This window comes from Rhinolophus ferrumequinum, chromosome 5 (genome assembly GCF_004115265.2).
Source record: "Rhinolophus ferrumequinum isolate MPI-CBG mRhiFer1 chromosome 5, mRhiFer1_v1.p, whole genome shotgun sequence".
Classification (NCBI taxonomy): Eukaryota; Metazoa; Chordata; class Mammalia; order Chiroptera; family Rhinolophidae; genus Rhinolophus; species Rhinolophus ferrumequinum.
In genome coordinates this window covers 17502466-17529340 of record NC_046288.1, presented here as the reverse complement: position 1 = coordinate 17529340, position 26875 = coordinate 17502466, and the positions used below count along the sequence as shown (strand labels likewise).

At 35.8% G+C, this 26875-nt stretch overlaps 1 protein-coding gene across 14 annotated transcripts in view; it reads left to right on the top strand.

Annotated features, from left to right (window-relative positions):
* The window catches only part of CLOCK (clock circadian regulator), a 124307-nt gene extending 98196 nt beyond the window's left edge, over positions 1-26111 (top strand). For 12 of the 14 annotated variants that reach the window (XM_033106137.1, XM_033106136.1, XM_033106139.1 and 9 more), the window contains 8 exons: positions 3242-3383; positions 5497-5597; positions 6128-6217; positions 9167-9319; positions 10156-10365; positions 11096-11301; positions 15570-15855; positions 18508-18687. In XM_033106137.1, coding sequence (XP_032962028.1) covers positions 3242-3383; positions 5497-5597; positions 6128-6217; positions 9167-9319; positions 10156-10365; positions 11096-11301; positions 15570-15855; positions 18508-18687 — 1368 coding nt within the window. Of the gene's footprint in view, positions 1-3241; positions 3384-5496; positions 5598-6127; positions 6218-9166; positions 9320-10155; positions 10366-11095; positions 11302-15569; positions 15856-18507 lie in introns of all 14 variants that reach the window. The other 2 variants (XM_033106142.1, XM_033106143.1) reach the window with 2 other exon arrangements.
* Positions 26112-26875: the final 764 nt, after the last annotated feature.

Genomic DNA, 26875 nt, shown 5'->3' with positions numbered 1-26875 from the left:
CCTAGGAGAGTAGGAAAGGGAATGGACAAGGGAATTTTAGTCCTTCTGGCAGGCAGGGTTAAGAGCCCACTTGAGGTTCCTGGTCATTAAAGAGAACAGTCACCATGTTCTGTTTCTATAGCTATGTTCAGCTGTGCAGGAACAGATGTAGAATAAGTTAAAAATCCAGTTTAACCAGTATTGGAATTTTTCCAAGGGTGTGTGGTAAAGGGAGATAGGAACAAGGAAGCTGAAGATACACACAAGGGCTTGGTTATGATGAAAAACCATGAATATAAGCTGGTAAAGAGGGGAGAGAAGACAGAGAGTATTGTGAAAATGTGGTGGAATCATTGTGTTTTAGGTCCTACCAAAGGATGACTGGAGTTGGGATACTAAACGAAATGTGTAGGAAATATGGGAAATGGTGGTCAAAGAGTAGGATGTTTGAAATTGAAATTATGGAAGGTTTATTCTTATTGGCAGTGACTGGGTCTGGGGTATAACTATAAAAATTAGGGACTACAGGACATTAGGGTAGAGAGAAGTCATGGTCCTGAATATGTGAATGTTGCTAACTTTGGAATTAAGAATTAGTGAGGGGAATACTGAGCCAGGAGCTGAATTTTAATTCGGGTACTTAGTGAGGAGGAGTGACTACAAGGTCAGCGGATGACTGCAACAGTGAGAGAGAGTGAGTTATATAGTGTGGTAATGTGAGGTCCAAAGCTGGGAGTTTTGGGAAAGGAAGAAGGAAAAATTCTCTGGAAAGAGCAGTAGTAGGACTTCTACCTCCAAGTTGTGGTTTAAGGGTTGTAAGAGAAAAAACAGCCACTGTTTAGGAGATCTACAAGGAAAGTGGCATCCTCTGGGGAGATCTGAGTTTTAGTTAGAGCAAGCCAGTGAGGAATATTCAGAGATGAGGTTAAGAATACAGGAAACTTTTCTGATTATGGTTCCTGAAGGCAGGCAGAAGGGTTTCTGAAGCTGGGAGGCCGTGGGAGATAAAGACAAACTAGATGATGTGAAGAGCAATTAGAGTGCAGGCGATAAGGCATTGTGTCTCAGCATCCTTTTTTTCACCTTTATGATATGAGTAACTTTGAAATCTTATTGTTTATTCATGTGTGTATATGTATGTATACACATATGTTCCCCTTCTATGTAGAATGCCTGAAATAACAGAGACGTGTTTCTTACTCACCGGTACATAGGCCCTGTATGTGGAACTTTTCTCTATTATAATGAGAAAAGAGAAGATTGAGTATATTATGACAGTATACCTAGTATATTAGCAGCTAGAATTATATATTTCGTGGTGGCAGGTGTTCTCATCTGTATAAGGCGAGGCTATCAGTTGAGAGAGGGAGACAGGTTTAAGAACAATGGAAAACGTATGGAATAATTGTGAAGAGTAGGGTAGTGAAGCCACCAGAAAAACTTAATGCTTCCTAGTATCGAGTGTCCGTTTTAGGATGGTGATCATTTTAGATTGACTATAATTGTTTCTAAAGGAACATTTGAACAAGCGAGCTGGAAGGATAGAATAGGAAAGTATGGTTTAAAGTGGGATTTTAATTTGTATTTTTAGAGGTGCTACAATAACTGGTAATGACAAGGCGTAGAGATTGAATGACTGAAGTAGAGTAGAAGAAAAAATTATTGGAGATGAGGAGTTCCTAGAAAGCAGAGAGACCAGGACAGGCTATTGGATGAATCATCCATATGGATATTGAAATTCTATAGAAAGGTCAGAGTTGGAGTGAAGAGGAAGATTTTGAGCAAATACCGAGTTCCAAAGATGCTTACAGTACCTTGTCTATAAACTAAAGTGTTGTCTTTATTCTGTTGTTTCTGTTTTTTACACTTTTTTATTTTAATATCGCAAAATATACATAACAAAATTTACCATTTTAAGTATACAGTTCAGTGGCATTAAGTACATTCACACTTGTACAGCCATCACTACCATCCATCACCAAAACTTTTTCATCTTCCCAAACTGAAACTCTATACTCATACCCATTAAACAGTGACTCCCCATTTCCTCCTCCCTCAAACCCCTGGCAGCCACTAATCTACTTTTTGACTGTCAATTTGACTCCTATAGGTACCTCATATTAAGTGGAATCATACAGTATTTGTCCTCTTGTGACTGGCTTTTTTATACTTGGCATAACGTCATCAGGGTTCATCCATGTTGTAGCGTATGTCAAAATTTCCTTTTTAAGGCTGAGTAATATTTCACTGTGTGTATATGCCACCTTTTGTTTATCCATTTATCCATTGATGGACACTTGGGTTGCATCCATCTTTCGGCTATTGTGAATAATGCTGCTATGAACATGGGTGTACAAATATTCTTTGAGTCCCTGCTTCCAACTTTTTTGAGCGTATACCCAGAAATGGAATTGCTGGATCATACCATAATTTTATTTTTAATTTTTTAAGGAACCATCATATTGTTTTCCATAGTAGCTGCATTAGTTTACTCATACATTCCCACCAGTAATGCACAAGGGTTCCAGTTTTTCCACCAACATTGCTTATTTTCTGTGCGTGCGTGCGTGTGTGTGTGTTGATAATAGCCATTCTGATGGAACTAGTATCTCATTGTGGTTTTGCTTTGTGTTTCCCTAATGATTGTTGATATTGAGCATCTTTTCATGTGTTTATTGATTATTTGAATATCCTCTTTGGAGAAATGTCTGAAAGACCTTTGCTGGTTTTTTAATTGGATTGTTTAGTTTCTTATTTTTTGGTGTTGAATTGTAGAAGTTCTTTATATATTCTGAGTATTAATTTCTTATCAGATATATGATTTGCTGCAAATGTTTTGTCCCATCCATGGTTTGCCTTTCCACTCGGGTATACTGTCCTCTGATGCACTTTTATTGCTTGTTCTTTTAATGTCATATTTCAGAAATCATTGCCCAATCCAATGTCATGAAGCTTTTCCCCTTCTAAAAGTTTTATGGTTTTAATTCTTATGTTTAGGTCTTTGATCCATTTTGAGTTAATTTTTGTATATGGTAATAGTCCACCTTCATTCTTTTGCATCTGTTGTTTTTTTAAACTGATAATGAACCCAAAACTTTTTGATTATGAAAAATAAGTTTTCATTTATTTAATATGTACCCAGATATCATTGCTTTGTTGGGGTGAAAACTGATTTGGGTGAGGAGAGTTTAGCCGGCAGTATTGGTAATTTGGGGTCTCTGAATTGAACCACAAGAAAACATTTATTTTACTTTCTCCTTAGAGCCAAGATTCTGGGTCTGATAATCGTATAAACACAGTCAGCCTCAAGGAAGCATTGGAAAGGTTCGATCACAGCCCAACCCCTTCTGCTTCCTCCCGGAGTTCAAGAAAATCATCTCACACAGCTGTCTCAGACCCTTCCTGTGAGTACTCTAGCTTGAATGCACGCTTCCTTTAAAGAGAATGTTTCTAAATTGTGTTACTGGTATCAGCATTTTTCATCAAATGCTACTTAAAAATAAGTTTTTACATTTCTGAAATATATTAATCTTTCCAGTGAGTAAGAGGCACATTGCTCACATTTAGCAAAGAATTAAGTTTACTAAGTAGTCTCTAAAATATGTAGGTAATACTGTTACTGTTAAGTTTTTAATCATCCCTCAAAAAGAAAGCAAAATTATTCCTTTTTTTTACTGGTAGAGCCAGTAAGTGTTTTTAACTTTGCTTTTTGAATATTTTTTTAAGTGTCTTATATTTATGAAGACTGGCATAATTATCAGTTAATTATTATTATTTTTTAAGATTTTATTGGGGAAGGGGAACAGGACTTTATTGGGGGAACAGTGTGTACTTCCAGGACTTTTTTTTTTCCCCCAAGTCAAGTTGTCCTTTCAGTCTTAGTTGTGGAGGGCATAGCTCAGCTCCAGGTCCAGTTGCCGTTGCTAGTTGCAGGGGGCACAGCCCACCATCCCTTGTGGGAGTCAAACCGGCAACCTTGTGGTTGAGAGGACACTCTCCAACCAACTGAGCCATCCAGGAGCTCAGCAGCAGCTCAGCTCAAGGTGCCGTGTTCAATCTTAGTTGCAGGGGGCGGAGTCCACCATCCCTTGCGGGACTCGAGATGTTGAACCGTCAGCCTTGTGGTTGAGAGCCCACTGGCCCATGTGGGAATTGAACCGGCAGCCTTCCGAGTTAGGAGCACGAAGCTCCAACCATCTGAGCCACCAGGCTGGCCCTCAGTTAATTATTATAGTATCTTTTTTTAAGAGTAACTTTTATTTCTTGGTATTAAAAGTACATGTAATAAGAAGTAAAGGAGTTGTGATGAACTACTCAACATTGTGGGTAGAATGTCAAAGAGGTTAAATAATAGAATTTTTGACATTATTTCTCGTATTATATCTCTTTTTTTTTTAAAAAAAAAATTATTTTATTGTGGTAAGAACACATAAAATGAGATCTGCCCTCTTAAATTTTTAAGTGTACAGTGCGTTCTTGTTGCCAGTAGGTACAGTGTTGTACTGCAGATCTCTCAAGTTCATTCATTTTGCTTAACTGTAACTTTATGCCCACTGATTAATCTCCACTAACCCCCTCCCCTCAGCCCTTGGCAATCATGCTTCTCTTTGATTCAATGAATTGATTATTTTAGATACCTCGTATAATGCAGTGATACACTATGTGTCTTTCTGCCATTGGCCTATTTTACTTAGCCTGATGTCCTCAGGGTTTATCCATGTTGCCACATATTGCAGAATTTCCTTTTATTTTTAAGATTAAATAGTATTCCATTTTCCATGTATATACAATATTTTTTTTTCATTCATTTATCTGTCAGTGGACATTTAAGTTGTTTCAACATCTTGGCTATTTGTGAATAGTTCTACAATGAACATAGTGCTAATCTTTTTGAAATTTGATTTCAGTTCTTTTGGGTAAATACTCAGAAGTGGGATTTCTAGATCATATGGTAGTTTCTATTTTTAATTTTCTGTGAAACCTCCATCCTGTTTTCCACAGTGGCTGCACTGCTTTGTATCCCCTAAGAGTTTGCAAGAGTTCCAATTTCTCCACATTCTTGCCAACACTTGTCTTTTGTCTTTTGGATGGTATCCATCCTGACAGGTGTGAGGTGGTATCTCATTGTGGTTTTGATTTGCACTTCCCTGATGATTTGTGACATTGAGCGTTTTTTCGTTTACCAGTTGGCCTTTTGTATGTCTTCTTAGGAGAAACGTCTGTTCAAGTCCTTAGGCCATTTTTTAATTGAATAATTAGCTTTTTTATTATAGAGTTCTAGGAGTCGTAACCATTTTTATATTCAAAGTTTTCCTATTTCAATTAGTTCTTTGTCCTTAAAAAAGAAGTAGTTAAAATGAATCAGCTTATCATTGTAGACTTTACTTTTATTGAATAATTTAGAAAAACAACCCAAGGACCTTTTTTTATTCACTGAAATGCATTTTGAGATTCATCGTTGAAAACTGTGTTTTATACAGTAGCTGATGCTGTTCTGTTTTTGTTCACTAATCTCAGCAACACCAACAAAGATCCCAACGGATACTAGCACTCCTCCTAGACAGCATTTACAAGCTCATGAAAAGATGGCACAAAGGAGGTCATCATTCAGTAATCAGGTAAACTCTTTTATTTAGTTAGTGTTCTTCTGAATGAAGATTGAATAAAAGGGAAAAAAAGTCGTGTGAATTTTCAGAAATTCATCGATTCATTATCTCTTTCTATAAATATCAAAATAGTTGATATATAACACTTACTTGAGATCTTTTTTTGTGAAATAGTTGTCAAATATATCAGGCCTTTTTTTTTTTTTAAGTAACATGTTAGATATTTTTTTCAATTATTAAAAGCTGATGATTTAGAGCCATTCTCATATTATATAAGTTTAAATACCAATCACTTTCAGTTAAATCCAGTCACTTTTTATTGAGAGCCTGTGCAGGGTAATGTGGCAGATGCTTTGGAAGATGAAAGCATAAATAGGAAATAAGCATTTTCATTGTAGAGGGGGAGACATGCCTATACTGAACTAAAAAAGTAGGAGGCAAAAGTTATTCAGTTCTAAAGATATCATGGTGATATTTCTGGTGGAAGTACTCGTGAATGGGAATGATCGTCATGCCAGTGTTGTTTTTTATTTTGCTTCTAGTCGATAAATTCCCAGTGTATTGGTCAATCATTAACACAACCAGTGATGTCTCAAGCCACACATTTACCAGTTCCACAAGGCATGTCCCAGGTATTTTTATTTGTTTGTTTATTTCAGTTGAGTATTTTGAAATGATAAATTGTTTTTAAAGTAATAAAGATTTTTTAAAAAAAACTTTCTTACAGATACAGTGAATCTCAACTGTGGGCGTTTAGAATGTCTGGGGATATTTTTGATCGTCTTTGTTTTGGGTGTACCACTAGCCCTTAGTTCGGTAGGCAGGGGCCAGGGATGCTAATTGTTTTTCGTGATGCATGACAGTTTTGCACAACAAAGAACTACCCTGCTTAATATGTTATAACACCATCTTTGAGAAATACCACAAACAGTAATATATTAAACATGAAATACAGCTTTTCATTCTGCTCTTCCTATGGATTTTGGAAGGATCACGTAATTTTATTCATATAGTCATTCATTTGTTTATAGATAGAACATTTATTGAGTTCCTTGTATGTGTCACATATTGCAGGACCTCGCAGGACAAATATACTGTATAACATCTGTATTAAATATAATATCTATACTAACAGGCTTTATTACAATGACAGAGAACTACAATACAATATATAGTCTATGCTCAAAGTATCTAGGCTGATAGGTGCGCACATTAGATGGACACCTGATGTAGCCTGAGGAAATGAAGGGACACTTTCAGGAAGAAGTTTTGCTTGGACTGAGATCTGAAGGAGGCCTAAATGTAGAAGAAATAAGCCAAGACAAAAGAGAAGTATTGCAAAAGTGACATGAAATTGCTTTTGATTATAACTTCCCAACTTGTAATTTATGACTCTGCACTCATTCAGTGTCTCAAACAGTAAAGATATTAGTAGTAAAAATAATCCAAAATTTTCTGTTTTGTTATTAAATATACCTTCACTTAAAAGTATCTTATTTTCAAATAATGATAGTTAACAATAGTTAAAACAATATTTTTCTAAAAATACCTTTTCTTATGTGGTTATTATTTAAATTATACATAGGACACTTATACGGATATATTGAGAATGTAATAAATTTCCTGAACTTCGTAATTTTGACTTCTAGCAACATATGCTCATGTAAGATGTTTATAATAGCACTATGTTATTAAATATTATATGTACTTTTAACAGTTTTTATCGAGTCCTCAAATCCTTTTTATTCTGAAAATTAACAGAATTTTTATGTGAATATTTACACATACTTTCAATATTATTAGTTCATTAATCTCAAGATACTGAATGAGCATTTAACATTTTAAAGGTATATTTTCATGGAATAAGTAATGTCAAAATGTTAATAAGTATTGAAATTTCGCATTTTGTTCAGTGATAAAGCCAAATACTCTGCCTCTTAGTTCTGTTTCCTGTTATTCTGCCTCCTGTTTGTTTTTGTTTTTTTATTTGTATTTAACAGAAGTCCTCTAAGTGGTGACAATGTTGTTATCCAAAGGTATATTTTAGTTTGGGTAAAATATATTTGTATGACATAAATATAACATTTTGAATAATATTAAAGAATAAAGGGATGAGGGAGTTGAGGTACTAAATTAATGTTTTCTTTTGTAATATATGATATGAACTGGTGATTATCAACTTCAGAAGTCAGAATTGTGTACTTTAAAAAGTAATATTCAGTATCCTCAGTACAAACTTCTGAAGTAGAGTGAAAAAGCTTTTGGGGGACATTTCTCACTTTTGAATGCAGTTCACTCTGGGAGACTAAGGCTAAGACAGATTTCCAGTAAAGTGGAATTCTTCCTGCTCTTATACTGTGTCCTGTGCTGAATATTCGTGGAAATAATTAAAAGAGCCTGTATAGACTTAACTGATGAATTCCCTAGATGTGGATAAATATCAAGCAGTAGTAAATTTCAAATAGAAGCTGCTTGTGACTCAGGTAAAATGTAGAGAAATAAGTGAAATTGAAAACAGTGGAAGTAGAATAACTGTTTTCATTCACATATGTATTCATTCATTTGTGATTGCTAAGTCGTTAAGAACCTATGTTTTATAATTTCTGAGAACAGTTTCAGTTGAAAATACGAGAAAAATATTATGGTAGGTTATCTGTCATGTTTTTGTAACTTTCTAATGATGTGCACAAAGAAGACATTCAAATGACAGAATTTAATATGAATAACTTGAGGTGCCCCCTACTTTCACAGTTGTTAAAGGGTAGAAATGAAGTAACTTGTTCTTGCAAGTAGTAGGGCCACAGTATGAGCTCAGGTCTTTTAATGCCAGTGTGTACTTGTTAATCAGTCAACATTCAGTCAGAAGTCAGAAGCCATACCAGAAATTTGAACAGGCGTAATGTAAAAAATTATTAACTGCCAACAGGTATTAACTACTAAATTCTAATCACTACAGGGATAACAGATGTAGAGAGCAGCCCTAACCACAGTATAGGGGAGAGTACCCAAGGAAGGAACAATTTGGAAGACTCCCCTGACCCTCCACACACTGGCTCTTCCATGCCAGGCCGAGATTCAGATCCTGGGGCAGGTGTGACTATAGCCACTGGATGTAGAGAAGTTCACTGAGGTGCCACAGACTAGGGCTGGAGAGCAGGAATTTACCTGCTAGGGTACCAATAAAATTTTCTGAGGAGCTGCCATTAGGATGCTAGTGACACTTGCTAGAAAACCACCTGCTGGGATGCTGGTGACTCTCACTAGGAAGCTACCCACTGGCATAAGAGCAAAAAGAAAAGCACCAAAATCAGAAGAATAAGCACTTCCCTTTGCAGAATCCCTTTAGCACCATCAACTGACGTGATGAAGCTCGTGCCTCTGGCAAAAGATAAATATTTGTAGAGTCCAACTCCAGTATCACAAAGCCCAGCAAAAATGGGTGAATTAGCTGAGAGGCAATAGATTGACAACTGGCATAACATCCTTAGCTCATGATACGCTGCTTACTTTTCACATTGCACAGTTAAGAGGAATAAGTAATTCTAAAATATGTTACACTTTTTCCATACATGGTGCTTCAGTTTCAGTTCTCAGCTCAATTAGGAGCTATGCAGCATCTGAAAGACCAATTGGAGCAACGAACACGGATGATAGAGGCAAATATTCATCGGCAGCAAGAAGAATTAAGAAAAATTCAAGAACAACTTCAAATGGTCCATGGTCAAGGCCTGCAGGTAAGTTATTACTATATTTGATTCAAACAAAGCATGCCATTCACCTTTTGGTTTCTTAGGAAAATTGACTATTCTTAATTGAAAATGAGATGCAAGAGATAATAAATACTCATTGGTTACCGACTCAGTATGATTGCATTTACAGTCTCTAAAGATAATTCATTCTTAGAGTACTTCCATCAATCAACATCCTTCTTTGTCCGGATAAGAGTCATCTTTTAGCAGTTCAATTTTTAGTAAGCTTAAATCCATAATATAAAAATTATATTTTACATAGACTTTTAGGTATGTATAGGTACAGAATTTACAAATCATCCATCATTGTGTTAGTAAAATACGAGTAGGTATAATTTGATAGTTTTGGTTGGTCAACCAGCAAGGCCACTCTAAAGTTGTGTCTGTTAGAGGAGATGAAGACTTTGGTAAGGGAAACGTTCAGTGAAAACTACTTCCCCCAAATGGCGTAAGTTATAAATGATAAGTGATGCAGAGGTGTCTCATAGAAAGCAGCGAGTGGCACTGAGTTAGGGTAATGCTAGCTGATATAACAAATATCTCCAACACGTAAAATACTCAAGCGTAAAATACTCAAGCGAGGAAAGATTTTGAAGTTTGTAACACTTTCTAACAATTGGAAACATGACTGGAGGAATGATTCTGATGTATGTTTTATTCAGTAATTATTTATTGCTAATTGTCCATTCAGAATGACGTAGTCTTGTTATTTGCTTTTTAAACTTTGTAGCTTGTTTTTTCTTTCTTTTTTTTTTAATGCTCTCATTCTTCTCTGTTTTTATTCTACAAAGCTCATTTTAATGTAATCTTTATTTTTAAAGATGTTTTTACAACAATCAACCCCTGGGTTGAATTTTGGTTCTGTTCAACTTTCTTCTGGAAATTCATCTAACATCCAGCAACTCGCACCTATAAATATGCAAGGCCAGGTTGTTCAAACTAACCAAATTCAAAGTGGAATGAATACTGGACATATTGGCACAACTCAGCATATGATACAACAGCACACTTTACAAACTACATCAAATCAGGTAATGTTATTGAGTACAGTGGACTATGGAATATTCATTGATTGAAATGAATACTATTGCTGAAACAAAAATAAAGCTCTATCTTGAACAATACTGTATTTAAAATTTAATAGTAATAATTAGAAAGTATAGTATTGAGAGTGATTATTAAAATATTTTGTGGAAAATTGTTGTGAAACTGTTGAATGAAAAATGATTTCAATATTTTGACATTTAAAAAATGTTGCAATTTTTAAAAAAATGGACATACAAGACTACTTTTATGTTTTCAAAAGGTTTGACTTGCAAAAGAGGCTGGCCAGGCAACATGTTACCATATGTGAAGAATAAATTGTTGGGGCAATGATAGTTTAATCAATATTCCAGGAAATTTTGGTAATTGGTGTACATCTGTGACTTTAATAAATTCCAGGGTTTCAAATGGAATATATAAAAATGTCTAACATCACTCACTCACTTTGGCCATTTAACAGAAATTCTTTATGTATATTTATATCATCACTGTTAAGATTATGCTCCTTTTCTCTAAAGTCATAACATACCTCCCAGGAAATTTTGAAGACCTAATTCATTCTCAGTTACTACAAGTCATGCTTTTGTCAGATTTCTTCCAGAGTATTATGTCCTGCCACTTCTTTTTCTGTCATGTCAACTATTGTTAGAATGATGTAGAAGCATACTTCCTGATGTAAATTTTTTCAGTCTATCATTAAAATCTTCTCTTTTCTAGCAGAATCAACAAAATGTACTGAGCGGGCACAGTCAACAAACATCTCTTCCTAGTCAGACACCTAGCACTCTTACAACCCCACTGTATAACACTATGGTGATTTCTCAGCCGGCAGCCGGAAGCATGGTCCAGATTCCATCTAGTATGCCACAGAACAGTACCCAGAGTGCTGCAGTAACTACATTCACTCAGGACAGACAAATAAGGTAGTTGTCATATTTCATAAGTCATTCCAAAGTTGTAAATTAATTGATTAAAAAACTCAATAATTTAATTTTTAAAAATAGGATTTTTAGTTTGCTCATTCCAGCCAATATTCTTGACTTTGAAATAAAAACTCAGAATGTACCCATTGTTTAAGGACTTTTTAATGAAAAGGTAACAAATTTTGTTTCCTGTCCAAAAAATGTGCTAGCAAATACAGAGGGTGCCAAAAAAATGCATACATATTTTAAGAAAGGAAAACTGTGTTAAAATTGTAATACTGAATGTGTACTAATAACAAAAGATGAATACAGGTCAGGTTTGACTTCTGCAATTACAAGAGGTGCTCAGAGTGGTTACCATCAGCGTCCAGACACTTCTGATTACGGAAAACTACTGCTTGAGCAACGTTGACCAAAGTGTCCACTTGTATCCATGTTTTTTGGCACCCCTGCTATTATAGAATCCAAATTCTACAGCACACTGTTGTATGAGTTTTATGACAGGCTTTGTATCACTGTGGACCTTTAATCACTTTAATGTGGATACTGGTGAGTTTTCAGGTAGTAACAATGGTTATGGTGTACACTACCATAGTTTATATGTCTTATGGAATAAAAGCTTGCCTTTCTTGAGTTTCTTACATATGGTACTAAGTGCTCAAAATACATTATTTAAATTTTTTTTTTTAAATGTCTGTTGTTTTTTTATTTCCTAGATAAGAAAAAAGTGAGCTTTTAGTAATTTGGTCAAGGGCCTGTAGCCAGTTAAAGGGCTGAAGAATGGGTTCTGGATTCAAGCCTCAATGTCTGATTTCAAAGCTCAAATGCTGAAACATATACTACACTAAACTTTTGTAGCCCATTCTAGAAAAAGTCATTTATAATTTATTTTAGTAAGTCCAGATAGCTGACTTAGAAACAAATTTTTGGAAGAAATGCCATTTTCATATATTGGTAAGCTTTAACGTTAGGATCTCTATAGTCTTAAAACTTCTATTTTAAATACATTTTATTTTTTACTTACTTTACTGCAATACAAGTAGGCTGCTGCTATTATAATACAATTTTGCTATTATATTTGACCATGAAATAGATTATATTAAAATCCTATTAGTTTCCAGAGAGTAAAGAAGTTGCAGGATCACGTGAGAGCAGAGAGAACTAATTTCTTCTCTTTGAAACTCAGTTCCTTCGATTTAAAAAGTCAGGCTTTATCAAACAAACAAGACAAACAAACAACAAAATACTCATAGACACAGACAGCACTTTAGTGGTTACCAGAGGGTAAGGGGGAGGGAGATGGTAGAAGAGGGTAAAAGGGGTTACATATATGGTGATTTAAGAAGAATTGACTTTAGGTGATATATAGATAATATATTATAGTAGTGTGATATATAGATAATGTATTATAGAAATGTATACTTGTGATATACAGATACAATGTGATATATATATATATAAAATATAGAAATGTATACTTGAAACCTATGTAATTTTACTAACTGTTGTCATGCCAATAAATTTTAATTAAAAAATAGATATTTTACAAACAACAAGTAGATAAATAAATGTCATGTTACTGTAAAAAAAGAAAAAATAAAGTGGTTCTATTTTGGTGAAAGAGAGGTGTGTGGTCAGAGAGAGCTTCGTGGAGGGAGATGCTCGGCCTGAGTCTTACAGAGCTTGGTTTTGGTTGTGCGCGTGCAGGGAGCCTGAGGAGGGACATCGAGGTAGAGAGCAGTATATACCAGAGGTGTCCAAACTTTTTTCATTGGTTTTCACCAAGGGCCATATGCGGTAAAATACACAAACATCCGGGCCACTCACTCGGGGTGAAGTACGTATTGCCTCACCTGATTTATTTAAGTAAACTAAATATATTTTTGGAATTTGCTGCGGGCCAATTAACAATGGATTGCGGGCTGCAGTTGGCCCGCGGGCCGCAGTTTGGACATTCCTGGTATATACAAAGCCACAGAAGTGATAGTTAAGCAGAAGTACATTGAGGAATGTCTTTTGGTGCCGAAATGGATGAAGTACTCTCATCACATTTTACCAGTGAGCAGTTGAGCAATTCAGATATTAATTTCTTTTAAGATTACAAAAAAATAGCACTTCTGTGAATAAACCACATTGTAAATGTTACTTGTTTTTTGGGATTTTTTTTATATTGTAAATTAAAAAGAATTGTATGTGTTTTTTTGCATTAAATAATGCATTTGGTCCTGAAGCATATAAAGTACAGTATTTTATTTTCAAGATTTGACATGGATTCAAAATAGATGTATTTTGTATTGTGGAACATATAAATAATAGAGTATGCATCTGTACTGAGTTTCATATTATGTACTTTAAACAGTCTATAGTTGCAGTTATGTCATGCATACATACATCTACAATAAAGTCTTACGCATCTCAATTTTTTCACTATAACGGCCAGTGTTAGAAACTAACTTCATCTCACAGAAAAGTCAAATAGAAATAGTATTGTTTCCTGAAGAAGCCATCATTTTTTGTTTTTGTCATTTCATTAAAGAAAATAGAAGGAAGGTAGGGAGGGAGAGAATATTAGTGAATTCTAACACAGTATTATGCTGCATTGATAAACTTATAAATTGAGGGTACTTTTATTTACTTTTAGAATGTCATTTAGTTTTGATTTATGTTTATAAGATACAACTTGCAATGTAACTGTCCTATAGACCTAAAGTTTTTTTTAATTGCCTTGTGATAACTTGAAGTTTATTCATGATTAGTAAAATAAATCATGTGCCACATCTGTTTGACTCCAAGTACTTAGTAATTTTATAAAAAGAAAGAAGTTTTAGCAGTTGTAAAAATTGTTTCTATTGTGGTAAAACGTATATATAACAAAATGGACCATGTTAACCTGTTTTAATTGGACACACAGTTCATTGGCATCGAGCACATTCACGCTGTGGTGACCATCACTACCATCACCATCCAGAACTTTTTTCATCTTCCTAAACTGAAACTGTACCCACTGAAAAAGAATTCCTCATCCGTCTTCCCCTCTAGCTCCTGGAAACCACCACTCTGCTTTCCAAGCACATAAGACTGAGTTTCACTACTCTAGACACCTCATATAAGTGGAATCATTTATGTCTTTCGTGATTTGCTTATTTTACTTGGCACAGTGTCCTCAAAGTTCATGTGTCAGAATTTCATTCCTTTTTAAGAGAAAATAATATTCAGTTGTATGTATATATGTCACATTTTGTTTCTTCATCCCTCAACAGACAACTGAGTTACATCCATTGTTTGACTATTGTGAGTAATATTGCTCTGAACATGGATATACAAATATCCATTTGAGTCTCTGCTTTCAATTCTTTTGAATATATACCGAGAAATGGAATTGCTTGATCATATGGTAATTCTGTTTAGTTTTTTGAGGAACTCTCGTAACTGTTTTCCATAGTAGATAAACTATTTTGCATTTTTACATTTTCACCAACAGTGGATAGGGTTCTAATTTCTCCATATCCTCACCAACACTGGTTCTTTTCTTTTTTTGGATGATAGCCATCCTAGTGGGTGGTGTGAAGTGGTATCTCATTGTGGTTTTGATTTGAATTTCCCTGATGATTAGTGATGTTAAGTATCTTTTCATGTGCTTAATGACCATTTGTATATCTTCTTTGGAGAATTATCTATTCAAGACCCTTGCACATTTTTAAATCAGATTGTTGTTGAGTTGTAGGATTGCTTTATATTCTAGTTATTAACCCCTTATTAGATACATGATTTGCAGATATTTTCTCCAGTTCTATGGGTTGCCCTTTCACTGTGTCGATAGTGTCCTTTAATGCATAAAAGTTTTTAATTTTGATGTACAATTTATTTTCTCTTTTGTTATCTGTATTTTTAGTGTCATATCCAAGAAATCACTGCCCAATCCAGTGTCATGAAACTTTTCCCCTCTGTTTTTTCTGTTTTATAGTTTTAGCTCTTATACTTAGGTGTTTATTTTGAGTTAATTTTTGTGTATGGTGTAAGGTAAGGGTCCAACTTCATTCTTTGGCATGTGGCTATCCAAAAAAAAGTTTGTATTTTTGTTTGTGATTATTTCATTTTGCTATGTATACAAAGGGAATCTTTAAAAACATGAAACAAAATTGGGACACGTGGCTTTAGAAAAACTAAATTGACAATATCATTGGGTATTATTTTAGAGAAGTATTCAGCCCACTGCCTTTTATAATGTATACCTTATATTTCTGACTCTCCTTTCTTTTCTGTTACAGATTTTCTCAAGGTCAGCAACTTGTGACCAAATTAGTAACTGCTCCTGTAGCTTGTGGGGCTGTCATGGTACCCAGCACGATGCTTATGGGTCAGGTGGTGACTGCCTACCCGACTTTTGCCGCACAACAGCAGCAGTCCCACACGTTGTCAGTCACGCAGCAGCAGCAGCAGCAGCAGCAGCAGCAGCAGCAGCAGCAACAGCCGAGTTCCCAGGAGCAGCATCTCACGTCAGTTCAGCAACCATCTCAGGCTCAGCTGACCCAGCCACCACAGCAGTTTTTACAGGTAATTGTCCACATGGCGGGAGCTATCCCAAACCCATAAGCTCTTAGATAGTGAAATTAGGCATTCAATGAACACTTCTGTAAACGATCTAAAGAATCCATATGAGTTTATATTGTACAAGTTAAATTTCTATAAAAACAGAAAGCTTATCCCAGTTAGCTATATTTTCTTTACTGTTTAATCTTTGGAATACTTTTAGCCCTGCCATGGACATACCCAGTTATCTGAATTGCTGGATAGAATAAGTGGCTGCTTCCTGCCCAGATCGAGGCACTTTACATAGAGCTCTCTCTGGCTGGGTTTCTGGAATTCAAGCAAAGGCACCTTTCCTCCTCCTCTTTCTTTCTCTAGTGGCCCATCATATTCTACTCTCTACAGGGCAGAGGTATCAAATGGGATTTCAAAAAAATTAGTGTAGACAATTACCTTAAATTATTTTTTCAGATTAAATTTTATAATTGGTTATAAATTAATTAAGCAGAAATACTGTGGAGACAGTATATGTCATAATTAAGAACTTGGACTCTAAAATCAGACTGCCCTGAGATTTGGCCACTGCCGCACCATATACTGTGTGACCTTAGGCAGGTTACTTAACTTGCTAACCTTCAGTTTCCTCATCTATAATATAAAGGTGCTAATAGTTCATATCTCATAGGTAAAACATGAATTTAAATCACTGAACATAGTATAACTGCTATTTTTTATGACCACAAATGACAAACACTCAGATTGACAAAATGCAGACACAGATCTCATGTGGGTATTTCAGACAGGAGCTACCTATCTAAAGGATACAGAAGAAAGTCATCGAGGTCGGTATCCTCAGCAAGGAAATCAGGCCGAATTTCTGGACCTTGGTACCTCACGGGGGAGTAGGTACATAGTAGCAGATTATGACATTTGGAAATGCAGCTTTATCTCATCTGCCCTAGGGGGAGCAATTTTGAATTTAGGCTAGTCTAGATTTGTGCTGGAGACAACTCCATATAGGCCAGCCACATATCATCAATTTTAGTTATACAACATACAGTATAATTAGAAGATTTAATATTATATTGTATATTCAGGTATAAATACAGTGTTAATTATCACCCTTGGAGTTCTGGTCCAAATACAATTCTTGGTGATATAAACTTGGTGATGTGGAAAACAAAATAAGTTAGTTGCCTAAATCTCTCGAGTCATACAACCCCTTAGACCATAAGCCTATACTGTAGCCATTAGTGACTGGCTTAGCTATTGTTATAATTGAATTAATAATTAGAATTTACAACAAGTTAGAAACTATTATCTAGGGGAAATATAGTCAATGAGAATTATGAGTAAGTAAAAGCTTTAAAAAGGAAAGGACTTGCGTTAAGATCTCAGTCTTCTAGTTTGTCAGAACGAGGACCCCTAAAAAATAAGTTCTCTACCACTTCTGAAGGAAGTATTCCAAAGACATGGGACCCCTAAAGAAATAAGGGAGGTAACACCCTTCAGAAATACACTCATATGTGTATTTCTCAAATTGTACACTCAAATTGTAAATACACAATTTGGCTTATTGTATAACACTTAGTTCCAAAATATACCTCTGTTGAAACCCTGAAAGGCTCAGGAATATTCTGAGTTTTTTATCTTCCTATTAACAGAGGAAGCAAATGGTCTAGGTTCTTGGCAAAGCTTAATGGTTCTTAAAGTTCAAAGATCTATCTGTGTGTGTATCCTTCATATATATATTTGTAAAAATCACTCATCACAGTTCCATTTTAAAATTAGTTGTATGGTCAGTAGTAAGGAAGGAATTTCATTTTAAAAATGCACTTTCTTTTGGCTAGTTTCCTTTGTGTATCCAGTAGTAGAAATTAGGTGAAAGAAACACGCTCCTAGAGTTGAGACTTGCCCAAGGTCACACATCGAATGAGTGGTGGAGCAAAACTCAAATCCAGGGCTTCTGACTTCAGATCCTGTGTCCTTTCTTGTATTGTTTTGGTTTCTTGTTATACCACACTGCTCCTTATAGGACTTGTCTCTAACTTTGCCTTCATTTTTGTAATACTTTTAAATAATGATGTTAATATTTAATCTTCATAGAAACCCAACAAGGGACGCACTGTGATTATCCTTATGTTGTAAGTGAAGAAACTGAGGCCCAGAGAAGTAAATAGTTTGACCAAGTCGCTCACTTAGTGAACACGGCACCCGAGTTTGCACCTGGACGGTGTAGCTCAGGCCCGTGCTCGGCCACGGAGCTCCCACTCTCACCAGCCAGAGGAACCTGTGCCAAAGGCCTTATCTATTTGAGCTCAGAGTATTTGTGTTTCATATGTTCTCAGCTATGCTTAAAATTTGTCTGTTTAAAATTGTGGTCTTTAGGACATACAAAGTGAAAACATATGTATGATTTGTCTTGAGACATAGATTGCTTTCTATACCATAAATTCTCCAGCTCAGATGCTTTTAAAAAACGAAGTTCTGTCAGACTTTCAAAGAGGGAAAGCCTTATAAGCATTCACCACAATATTATTTTTAAACGAGAGAGCAAAATTTACATAGATTATGTGGAACTTAAGGATTTTGTCCCAATGGAGAGTGGAAAACTTGAGTAATCTTAATGTAGACACTTAATGGGGGTAAAGCAGTGTTGCATGATCCGTTTGTCTTTAGACTTCTAGGTTGCTCCATGGGAACCCTTCAACTCAGCTTATCCTGTCTGCTGCGTTTCCACTACAACAGAGCACTTTCCCTCAGTCACATCACCAGCAACACCAGTCTCAGCAGCAGCAGCAACTGAGTCGGCACAGGACTGACAGTCTGACCGACCCTTCCAAGGTTCAGCCACAGTAGCACACAGGCCTCCTCTCTGACTTCATGGGAAGAAGGGGTCGGCCCGTAGAGTTGCTGACAGGATCTGAGGATTAGGAGGAAAAGCTCCAGCCGTTTCATGAGATGCAGTATTGAGTGTTCTAGTTCCTCAAGTTAGTTAGCAGGGAAAATGCTGCCTAGTGCTACGTACATTAAATACCAGCCAGCAGATGATCATAGGGCCATAGCCAATTCTGACAGTGTTTTACTTGCCCATATACTTTTTGATGAAAAAAAGAATACATTGCCAAATGTTAAGAAGCTCAGCTCTGAAATATGACCTCCAAGTGAATCAGAAAGGCACTAACAATGTTAGTAACTTTTAGTGGTTCTGTGCCTGTTTTCAAGTGTTACAGAGGACACACCACTGCCACGTCAGGGGTTTGCTTACAAGATGCCATGGAGACAGTCCAGTAGACCCAGCAGGCCCTCTCCCCCAACCCCTCTCCCTTTGCAGAGAGTGATGGAATCGTAAGTAATTTCAGAATGTTGTGAGGGTTCAAATTCTCTATGTACAGATGCTGTAAAAATATTATGTATATGTCTGGATAAAAGGAAAGAAAACATTCTGTATGCTGCATGAAAGCATTATCTCCTCATAGGTATGAATACATTTCCTTAGATTCTGATGCCATGTGCAAACTAATACATCCTTTGTTTTCCCTTTTGTTTACAACACAATAGTGTTCTATTCACTTTCCCGGGGCACAAGGCTTTTGTTCCTACTCGGCTGTGATGTCACAGTTTGTTCAGTGAGGTATGATGTGCTTCTGGGAATGGATTATTTTTTTCAGGTTAAATTATTGAAATAACAGGATTTTCAAGTTACTCAGAAACATCCCTCATTTCATTATTTTTCAATTATGTTTGAAAATAGGATTTGCACTGCTTTATTTTAGAAGGTTGGGAGTTTTGATCACATATTTTGATATAGTTCATAGTTGGAAATAGTTGTGTAAATGGTTTTCGACAAGCCTGAAAGTAATTTCAAGAATGTTTCAGTTTTAGGAGTAAAATTTGCACACAAAACATTTTAGGCACTTTTTAACATTCTCACTGGTGGGAATTTTAACTTTTAGGATTTGTTGGAATCTTTTTATTATCCTTCATGATTTCAATGCTTCTTTTAGTCAGAAATGATTCAGGGTTATTTGAGGGGAAAAAAAAAACCCATAGTGCCTTGATTTTGATTCAGGTGATAATTCACCATCTTGAACTCATTCTCTGGTCTCAGTAGCAGTTTTGAAACCTTAGTACATTTTTAATAGCATGTGGGTGTCATTGCCATTGTTATCCTCCTAAGTTCCCAGGAAGACTGCTGTGAGTCTCTTGGGCTGGAAGTACAAATAATTTAGAAATAAAAAGATGACATCCTAACACTATTAGAGTCATTATGTGCTCACAAAATTGTTTTCCTAAATCAGCATCTTCCTTTAAAGCTAAGTAGTCATTTAAGAATTACTAGTAAATATTTGCTCAATATGATCTTGATGTCCTACAGAGGAAAAAGGGATGGGACTCGGCTTTGCCTTCACGACGCTACAGTGTTGTAACTCACATGCTTTCTAAACATGAACTAAGATTTCATTTGGCAATATCATATTCTTAAAGGTAATAAATTCCAACAAATTATAGTCATAAAAAAGCATTTTATATATTTTATGGTACTATAATAGTTAAATTTACAACTACAGAGCAAAGTAAAATTAATGGAAAATACCTTGTTAGAATATCAAAAATTATTACTGAGAGAAAAGAAGACAGCAAGCTGAAATAAATCAAAATTGACCTTAAAGTGTATTAACAGAATTGAGGTTGTTAAACAGAAAAGGTTTTGAGCAATGAAAATAACATAATACAGAATTGCTAGATAGAGTCAGAGAAACTCTAAGTCCGTTCTTAAAACTTTTCTGTCCTCAGCTTTGCTATCATCCTTACGGGACATATTTTGTCTTTCTGTAGAAAACTACACCTGGCCACACTTAAATTAGAAAATTAATGTTGAAAATGAAAACAACCAAAGAAAGTTGGTGTCTACCCTTCTATAAAAGAAGTGTCACTAGATACCAGTCAACAATTAACATATCAAGGAGCTCATCTTCTAGCTAAATGATTCATCCAGAATAGATTTCTCACTTTCTCCTGAATGTCAAGGACAGTTGTCAGAATGTGTACTTGAAAGCACACATACACATAGACAAAAAATTGATATTGTAGAATATGGCAACAGTACTTTCTCCCCTTTCAAATTGCCTTTCTTAACCTTATCATGCCATTCCATATGTATCTGAGTTGTGCCTCATTCGTTTTTTAGTGATATCTAGTGATACGGATTTAGCTAATAAAAGAAAGATATGAAGAAGTATTAAGGTTTATCCTCTTAAGTACCACGCTTAAAAGAAGGATGGTGGATTGTGAGCACTGTGTACTTAACAAAAACAAAGCCTAAGACAAGCCACAAGGTAAATGGGAAAGAAAATTAGACAAAAATTTGCATTTATACTTCCTGTTGTTTCTTACAGATAATTTTCTTTTCTGCTTAGAATTGATGGCTAAATTTAAAGGAGCAGCTAGCTGCTTTTCCTTTGCTGTCAGTATGCAGTGTTGTGTTGGAAGAGGTGGGAAGCACCAGCTGCCTCTTAGCTCCTCTTTTTTTCTTGCTTCTCTTCAACTTGGATTGCAGTGCTGTCCCTGCCCCCTCCTGCATGGAGATTTGAGCATTCTGATGAAGATTCAGTTGTTCTTCGTTCATTTCTGTAGCCAAAGTTGTTAAATTAAGATTCTAAATCTAAGTCATGAAAAAACACCAAATAGGAACATCTTTCAGCTACTTAAAAATCCTGTCTTCCCTCTGCTTTACTCAGTTTTTCTTAAAAAAAAAAAAAAAAAAAAAGAAAGAAAGAATAAAACTCCATTTTATTCTGGGTGGCACTTTCTAGGAAAGAAAATATTGAAGATAAGGAAAGCTGTTAGCTGTTGTGCAGTTACCCTGCTTTGGACCCTGCAGGCCCTGCAGGCAGCAGTGTTGTTTCACCACCTACAGGTGAAAACCACAAGGACTAATAAAGTTGCTGCTGGGAGTGGTCCCCGAAGTACTCCGTTTTTTGAGTGGAAAATATTGATGGAAAAAGCAGACATGGAGGATGGGGGAAGCAAGAAAGTACATACTACCAGTTCAGTCTCCAAACTCTGTCCTAAGTTGAGGTGGTCATTTGAGTCCTGTGCTCTGCTTTGTCACTTAAACCTGGTGTGGGAATGTACCAGTGACTTTGAATGGTTTGTTACAGAATACTCTGGAATAGTGCGAGTGTTACTTGGGTTCTTCGGAAGTGCTGCAGTGTCGGTTGTTGCCTTAATGCTGTCTGCGCAGTTAGTGAAGGGCCCGGGAGCAGGCCAGCTCCATGAGGCATCACGTGTAGAAGGCGGATAGATGGACCTTGTTCGTTGGGGAAGCCTGAGCTCGGGGCCCTGCAGATAGGTGTTATCTTAAACTGGATGTTACTCAGCGTGTTTTAAAACGTTTCCACTACGTTGAGATGAACTTTTAAAAAGTGGAATGAATGCAAATGGCATTTTACTCTAGTACTGCTCATTTCTTTTTTTCCCTTTTTCTGTATTTCTTTGGTGATTGGAAGTTTGTTGATGAACATTTGTGTAAAACTCACTCAAGTCTGTAACCTTTCCAATGTCTGTGACCCTGTTCATAGTCCCTCAGGAGTCAGTGTTGGAAGGTATAAACACTGGATATTACTATTGCTGAGTGAGTCTAGCTAGGAGTAAGCTGATTGGAATCTTTAGATGATGGAAAAGAAACAGCACAAAGGCACTTGCCATTTTAATAGTGATTGGAGAAAGAGAACCTTTTAAGTTTGTTTGAATTGGGTGAGCATTCTTCTAAAAGGAGCTTCTGAAGTAATTGCAGAGGAAAAGAATCGACTATTTTTATAGCATATTTAATATATTTGTATATAACTATGTAGTAGGAACCTCCCACATCCTTCCACTTTTCTAAGCTCCTCCCCCTTCGCCATAGCTAGTCTAGCCTCATCCGCATGGGTAATGTGCCTACTGTCAGCCTACCAACAGTTAGTGCTGCTGCTTTCTGAGACAGGTGAGACGACCCAACTCTCATGCCTGGGGATCCTTATATGGGAATAGCACACACTTTTAAAACAACATACCACAGTCTAAAAGCATCATTTTGAAATGTAACAAGCACTTTATTGCAATTATTCATTTTGATGAAGTTTATTATCTTATAGGCATTACCATTTCTAAAGGATCCCCAAATCATCACTAGGTGAAATTTAAAAATGACACATTTCTGAGAAATGTTTAGATCCAGTGAACCGTAGTAGGTTTATGGGAGTGATTTCAAGGTAGCCAAATGAACTTTGACTTTTGTTTTGAATGTGATGGAGTCAAGAGATTGTAGATGCTAGTTTCATTTAGACACTATTGTAAACCTATCTTGCCTATTGTGTGGACACCAAAAGAGACCAATGAGCCTGTTTATTTTCAGAGGTCTAGGAAAATTGCATCAGTGTGAATAGATGTAAAAAATCAACCTAAAAGTGATTGTTAGTAATACTTTAGAGTACAATCATTTCAAGAATTATTCTGGGTGTTTTAAATGTGCTCTGAAATGTTGGCATGCCATTTCAGTGTTTCCATTTGAATTGCTCTTGTAATATTTTTGCACAAAAAGGACTGAGAAAGACTACTTTGGTTGAAGAAAAAAAGTGTAATTCGGTCTTAATGACTCCTGTGGAAACACTGGGGATGAATTTTGTTGGTATAGTTATTAATTCAGGATATTTAAACAGTATTGAACAGCTCACAAGAAATTAAACAAACGTGGATATTTAAAAATTAAAACTTTATTTCCATGTGATGTTTTGCATATTTTCCCCATGTCATAATTTAACACTACATTCCTTGTTTTTCTTAAATAAAATAATACTTTGCAGGTTCTGTTTTGAGTATTTAACAATATTTTGTAAGCTGCCTGGGTTTTCCTAGGGAAACGTTCTTTAATGAAATAGGATATCGTTTTTGAAGACTAAGTGAAATTCCATCACCACCACCAGCAAACACTGAGGTGCTGCATTAAGTGACAATCAAATAGTGAGTATTTATGGGAGATTTTAGGAAGTGGTTTTAAAGAAGAAATTGCTTTGTAAGCAGTTCTCTGGGTTTCTTGAATAAAAATGGCTACATGTATTTATTTATATTTTTAAATATCTTTGTGTTCTCTTTTCTCATCAGAGTGATTTCACAATGTCATGTATTTAATTTGTGGTTTGTTTTGTTTTGCCTTACTGTAATCTCTGACGTAGAGAACTAGCTCTCCTTACATGGGGTGCAGCCTCTAGCCCTCATGATAATTTTTCATGGGCAGGCCAAATCTGTTTTGCTTCAGGACAGCAGTGGAGGGCCCAGATCCAGAGGCCCCTGCAGTTCCCTCCTGTTCTCAGCTCATTTAAGGAAAAAATAAAGGTAACTCCTTTGAAACCTGCTTCATATAGCTCCAACCTTTTTCTAGTTTCACTTGCTGCCTTTTCTATTTTGGGGGCACTTTTTATATTACTTCCCCAACACAGCCAAAGGCCAGTATGACAGATCCAATGGCACACATTGCCTGTTTTTGCCCATTTGGGGAAATGTTAGTGAAATGATCAGCATCTTCTAACGGCCACCACTAGTATCATATCTGAATTCAAATCCATTGCAAGTCTTTAAATACAGGTGAAGTAATGTATACACACTGCAAACTCTTATACAAAAAAATGTTTGTCTCTATAGTGCTGCTTGGTCTTTTAAAACAAAACAAAACCTCCACACACAGCACTGTTTAGTAAAGCAGTTTGAGTATTTGGAGCCTAGAAATTTGAGGATACTTCTTGCTGGTGTGACTGGAACAGAATTCTCCACTTTGGGGCTCGTAGAGTAGCTCAAGTCCCACAGGCCAGGTACAGGGCACACTGTCTAGCTTTTGGGATCCCTTGGAGAATGGTAATTAAAGCAGGTCAACAACAAGTTGGATTTAATGGTGTAAAAAATGTTTCTTAACTCTGAGGGTTAAATTGAAAATGTGATGTTTTCAAATGTATGCTTTTAAATTTCTGAGGAAACAAACTGTGACATCGCTTTAAAAATGACATTCAAATGTTTTATAACAGGTGTTTTTGAGTTGGCCTGTACTGGTACAAATTCATTGCTGGCAATGATTGTGCCAGTACTAGTTAATGTAGGGAAAGCTGTATTATCTTCAGATTGATGTATTATATAACTAGACAATCATCATCAAGCAAAAAAAAAAAAAAAAAAAGGGCCAGGAAATGTCCTTTTTCTTTTTCAGTAGCTATGCCAGCTAGAATAGCTATAATTTAGACCATTCTAGAATTAGTTTGAAATCTGTTTTACTGCAGTGTAAGTTGGAGAAGGACTTCTGTGTGGCACTTGCACGTTCACTCTATGTAAAGATTGAAGCCCAAAGATGAGTTAAAATTCAGTGCTGTATTGAAACCAGTTAGTGCAAAAAAATGTTTTCTCTTTGTAAATTTCTAATTGTTAACATAAGTTGGTAGCTTAAAAACACACCAAATTCTTTCTCATGTTCTGTATGGTTCTTAGTGTGCTACATTGCTGTCCTTACTGCTTGGTTCTTGGTTTTAAATAAAATTTAGATGTAGGCTAACATTCTTACTTCCAAAAGGGTGGAGCTATAAATGGCTAACTAATCTTGAGGTAAGAATACCTATATTTTTTCTAAAGCAAACATTTAATTGAAATCCAATTGATTAACAGAAACGAGACTAACATTTTTTCAGGTATTCAGCCCAAATCCTAAATTGCACAGAAGCAAGTGAAGGGATAATGAATGGTTTCAACGGTGCTATATTAGGTTCTCTGCTAATTTTCATGAGCTATGTGTGGAAATATTGTATAAAATGGGGATCATTTTGTTACTGATACTGCCCTTTTAATTTGGTGTTACAATTGGTTACACTTGTTCTTCAAAGCTATCCTTTTGCGAAGAGGTACAATGTGTTCATCAGCCTGCCTTCACTCAGGCCTATTGCTACATTATCATTTTCCCAGGTGATGATCTGCATCGTTTTTAAAACTACATGTACTATTATAACACTTTCCCATCCTCCTGCAATGTATTCACAACCTGAAATTACAGCAAGAGCCAAGCAGTAGCATTGTTTTTTTGTAAATGTAAAAATAATTAGATCCAGACTTTGTTTCCTTACTCAATTTCAAAAATAAAAAATACCTCAGTGCTATGTTTTACAGTATCACATGCATTTCTCAAAAAAATAACACCTGCTTTATGTGGCACATACTTGTAAGAATCACATTATTTTGGATTTTAAAGAGACTATTAAATATTTTAAAACCACTACCGATGAAATTTTCCTCTTTTATTCAGCAGTGGAGTTCTGAGTTAGTGATTTTTAACTTGTAGTTTAGGTCTGAGCTACCAAATTCTGAATTGTTATGTCCTGTTACAAGATTTTAGTGTCTCAGAAAGCTTTGCTGTTATTCACATATTAAGCTACTACTAGGACCTGGCTGCCTGCATTGCCAAGTTTGGGCTCTGATGGTACCAGCTACTTTCCCAACAAGGAATTAACTATTCTGTTCTTGGAAAAGAAATAATGTAATTACCCACTTTTCTGTTTATAATCTAAGGCAGTATTAGGGGTATGTAACTGCACAGAATGATGAGTGTAGTCTTGGGACTTAACTTGAAATTTCTTTGAAGTACTTTTTCTTAATTCGTGGACATTGTTTTTCTGCCCTATAGTATATACACTTTTAAGGAGTTCTCTAACTACCATAAAGTTTCCAAACATGACACTTTCATTACTATGTGCTACTGCTACTTTTTAACTGACAACTACTTTTATTAGCGCAATGCTCTAACCAACTGAGCTAACCGGCCACCCCAACTGACAACTACTTTCAGATCTTCTCACAGTAGTGGTTAGCTGTCTTTCCCAGTTGCTACTGCAGAATGTTTGTCTCTAATTGACAATGCTGGGTGATTAGTAAAGACTCTGTTCTTTCATTTATTTCAATTACAAATTTACTATAATTGTGGACTTCGATAGTAGCTCAGTAAACCCGAATTGCTCTGGGTCTACTATTCCGTAGT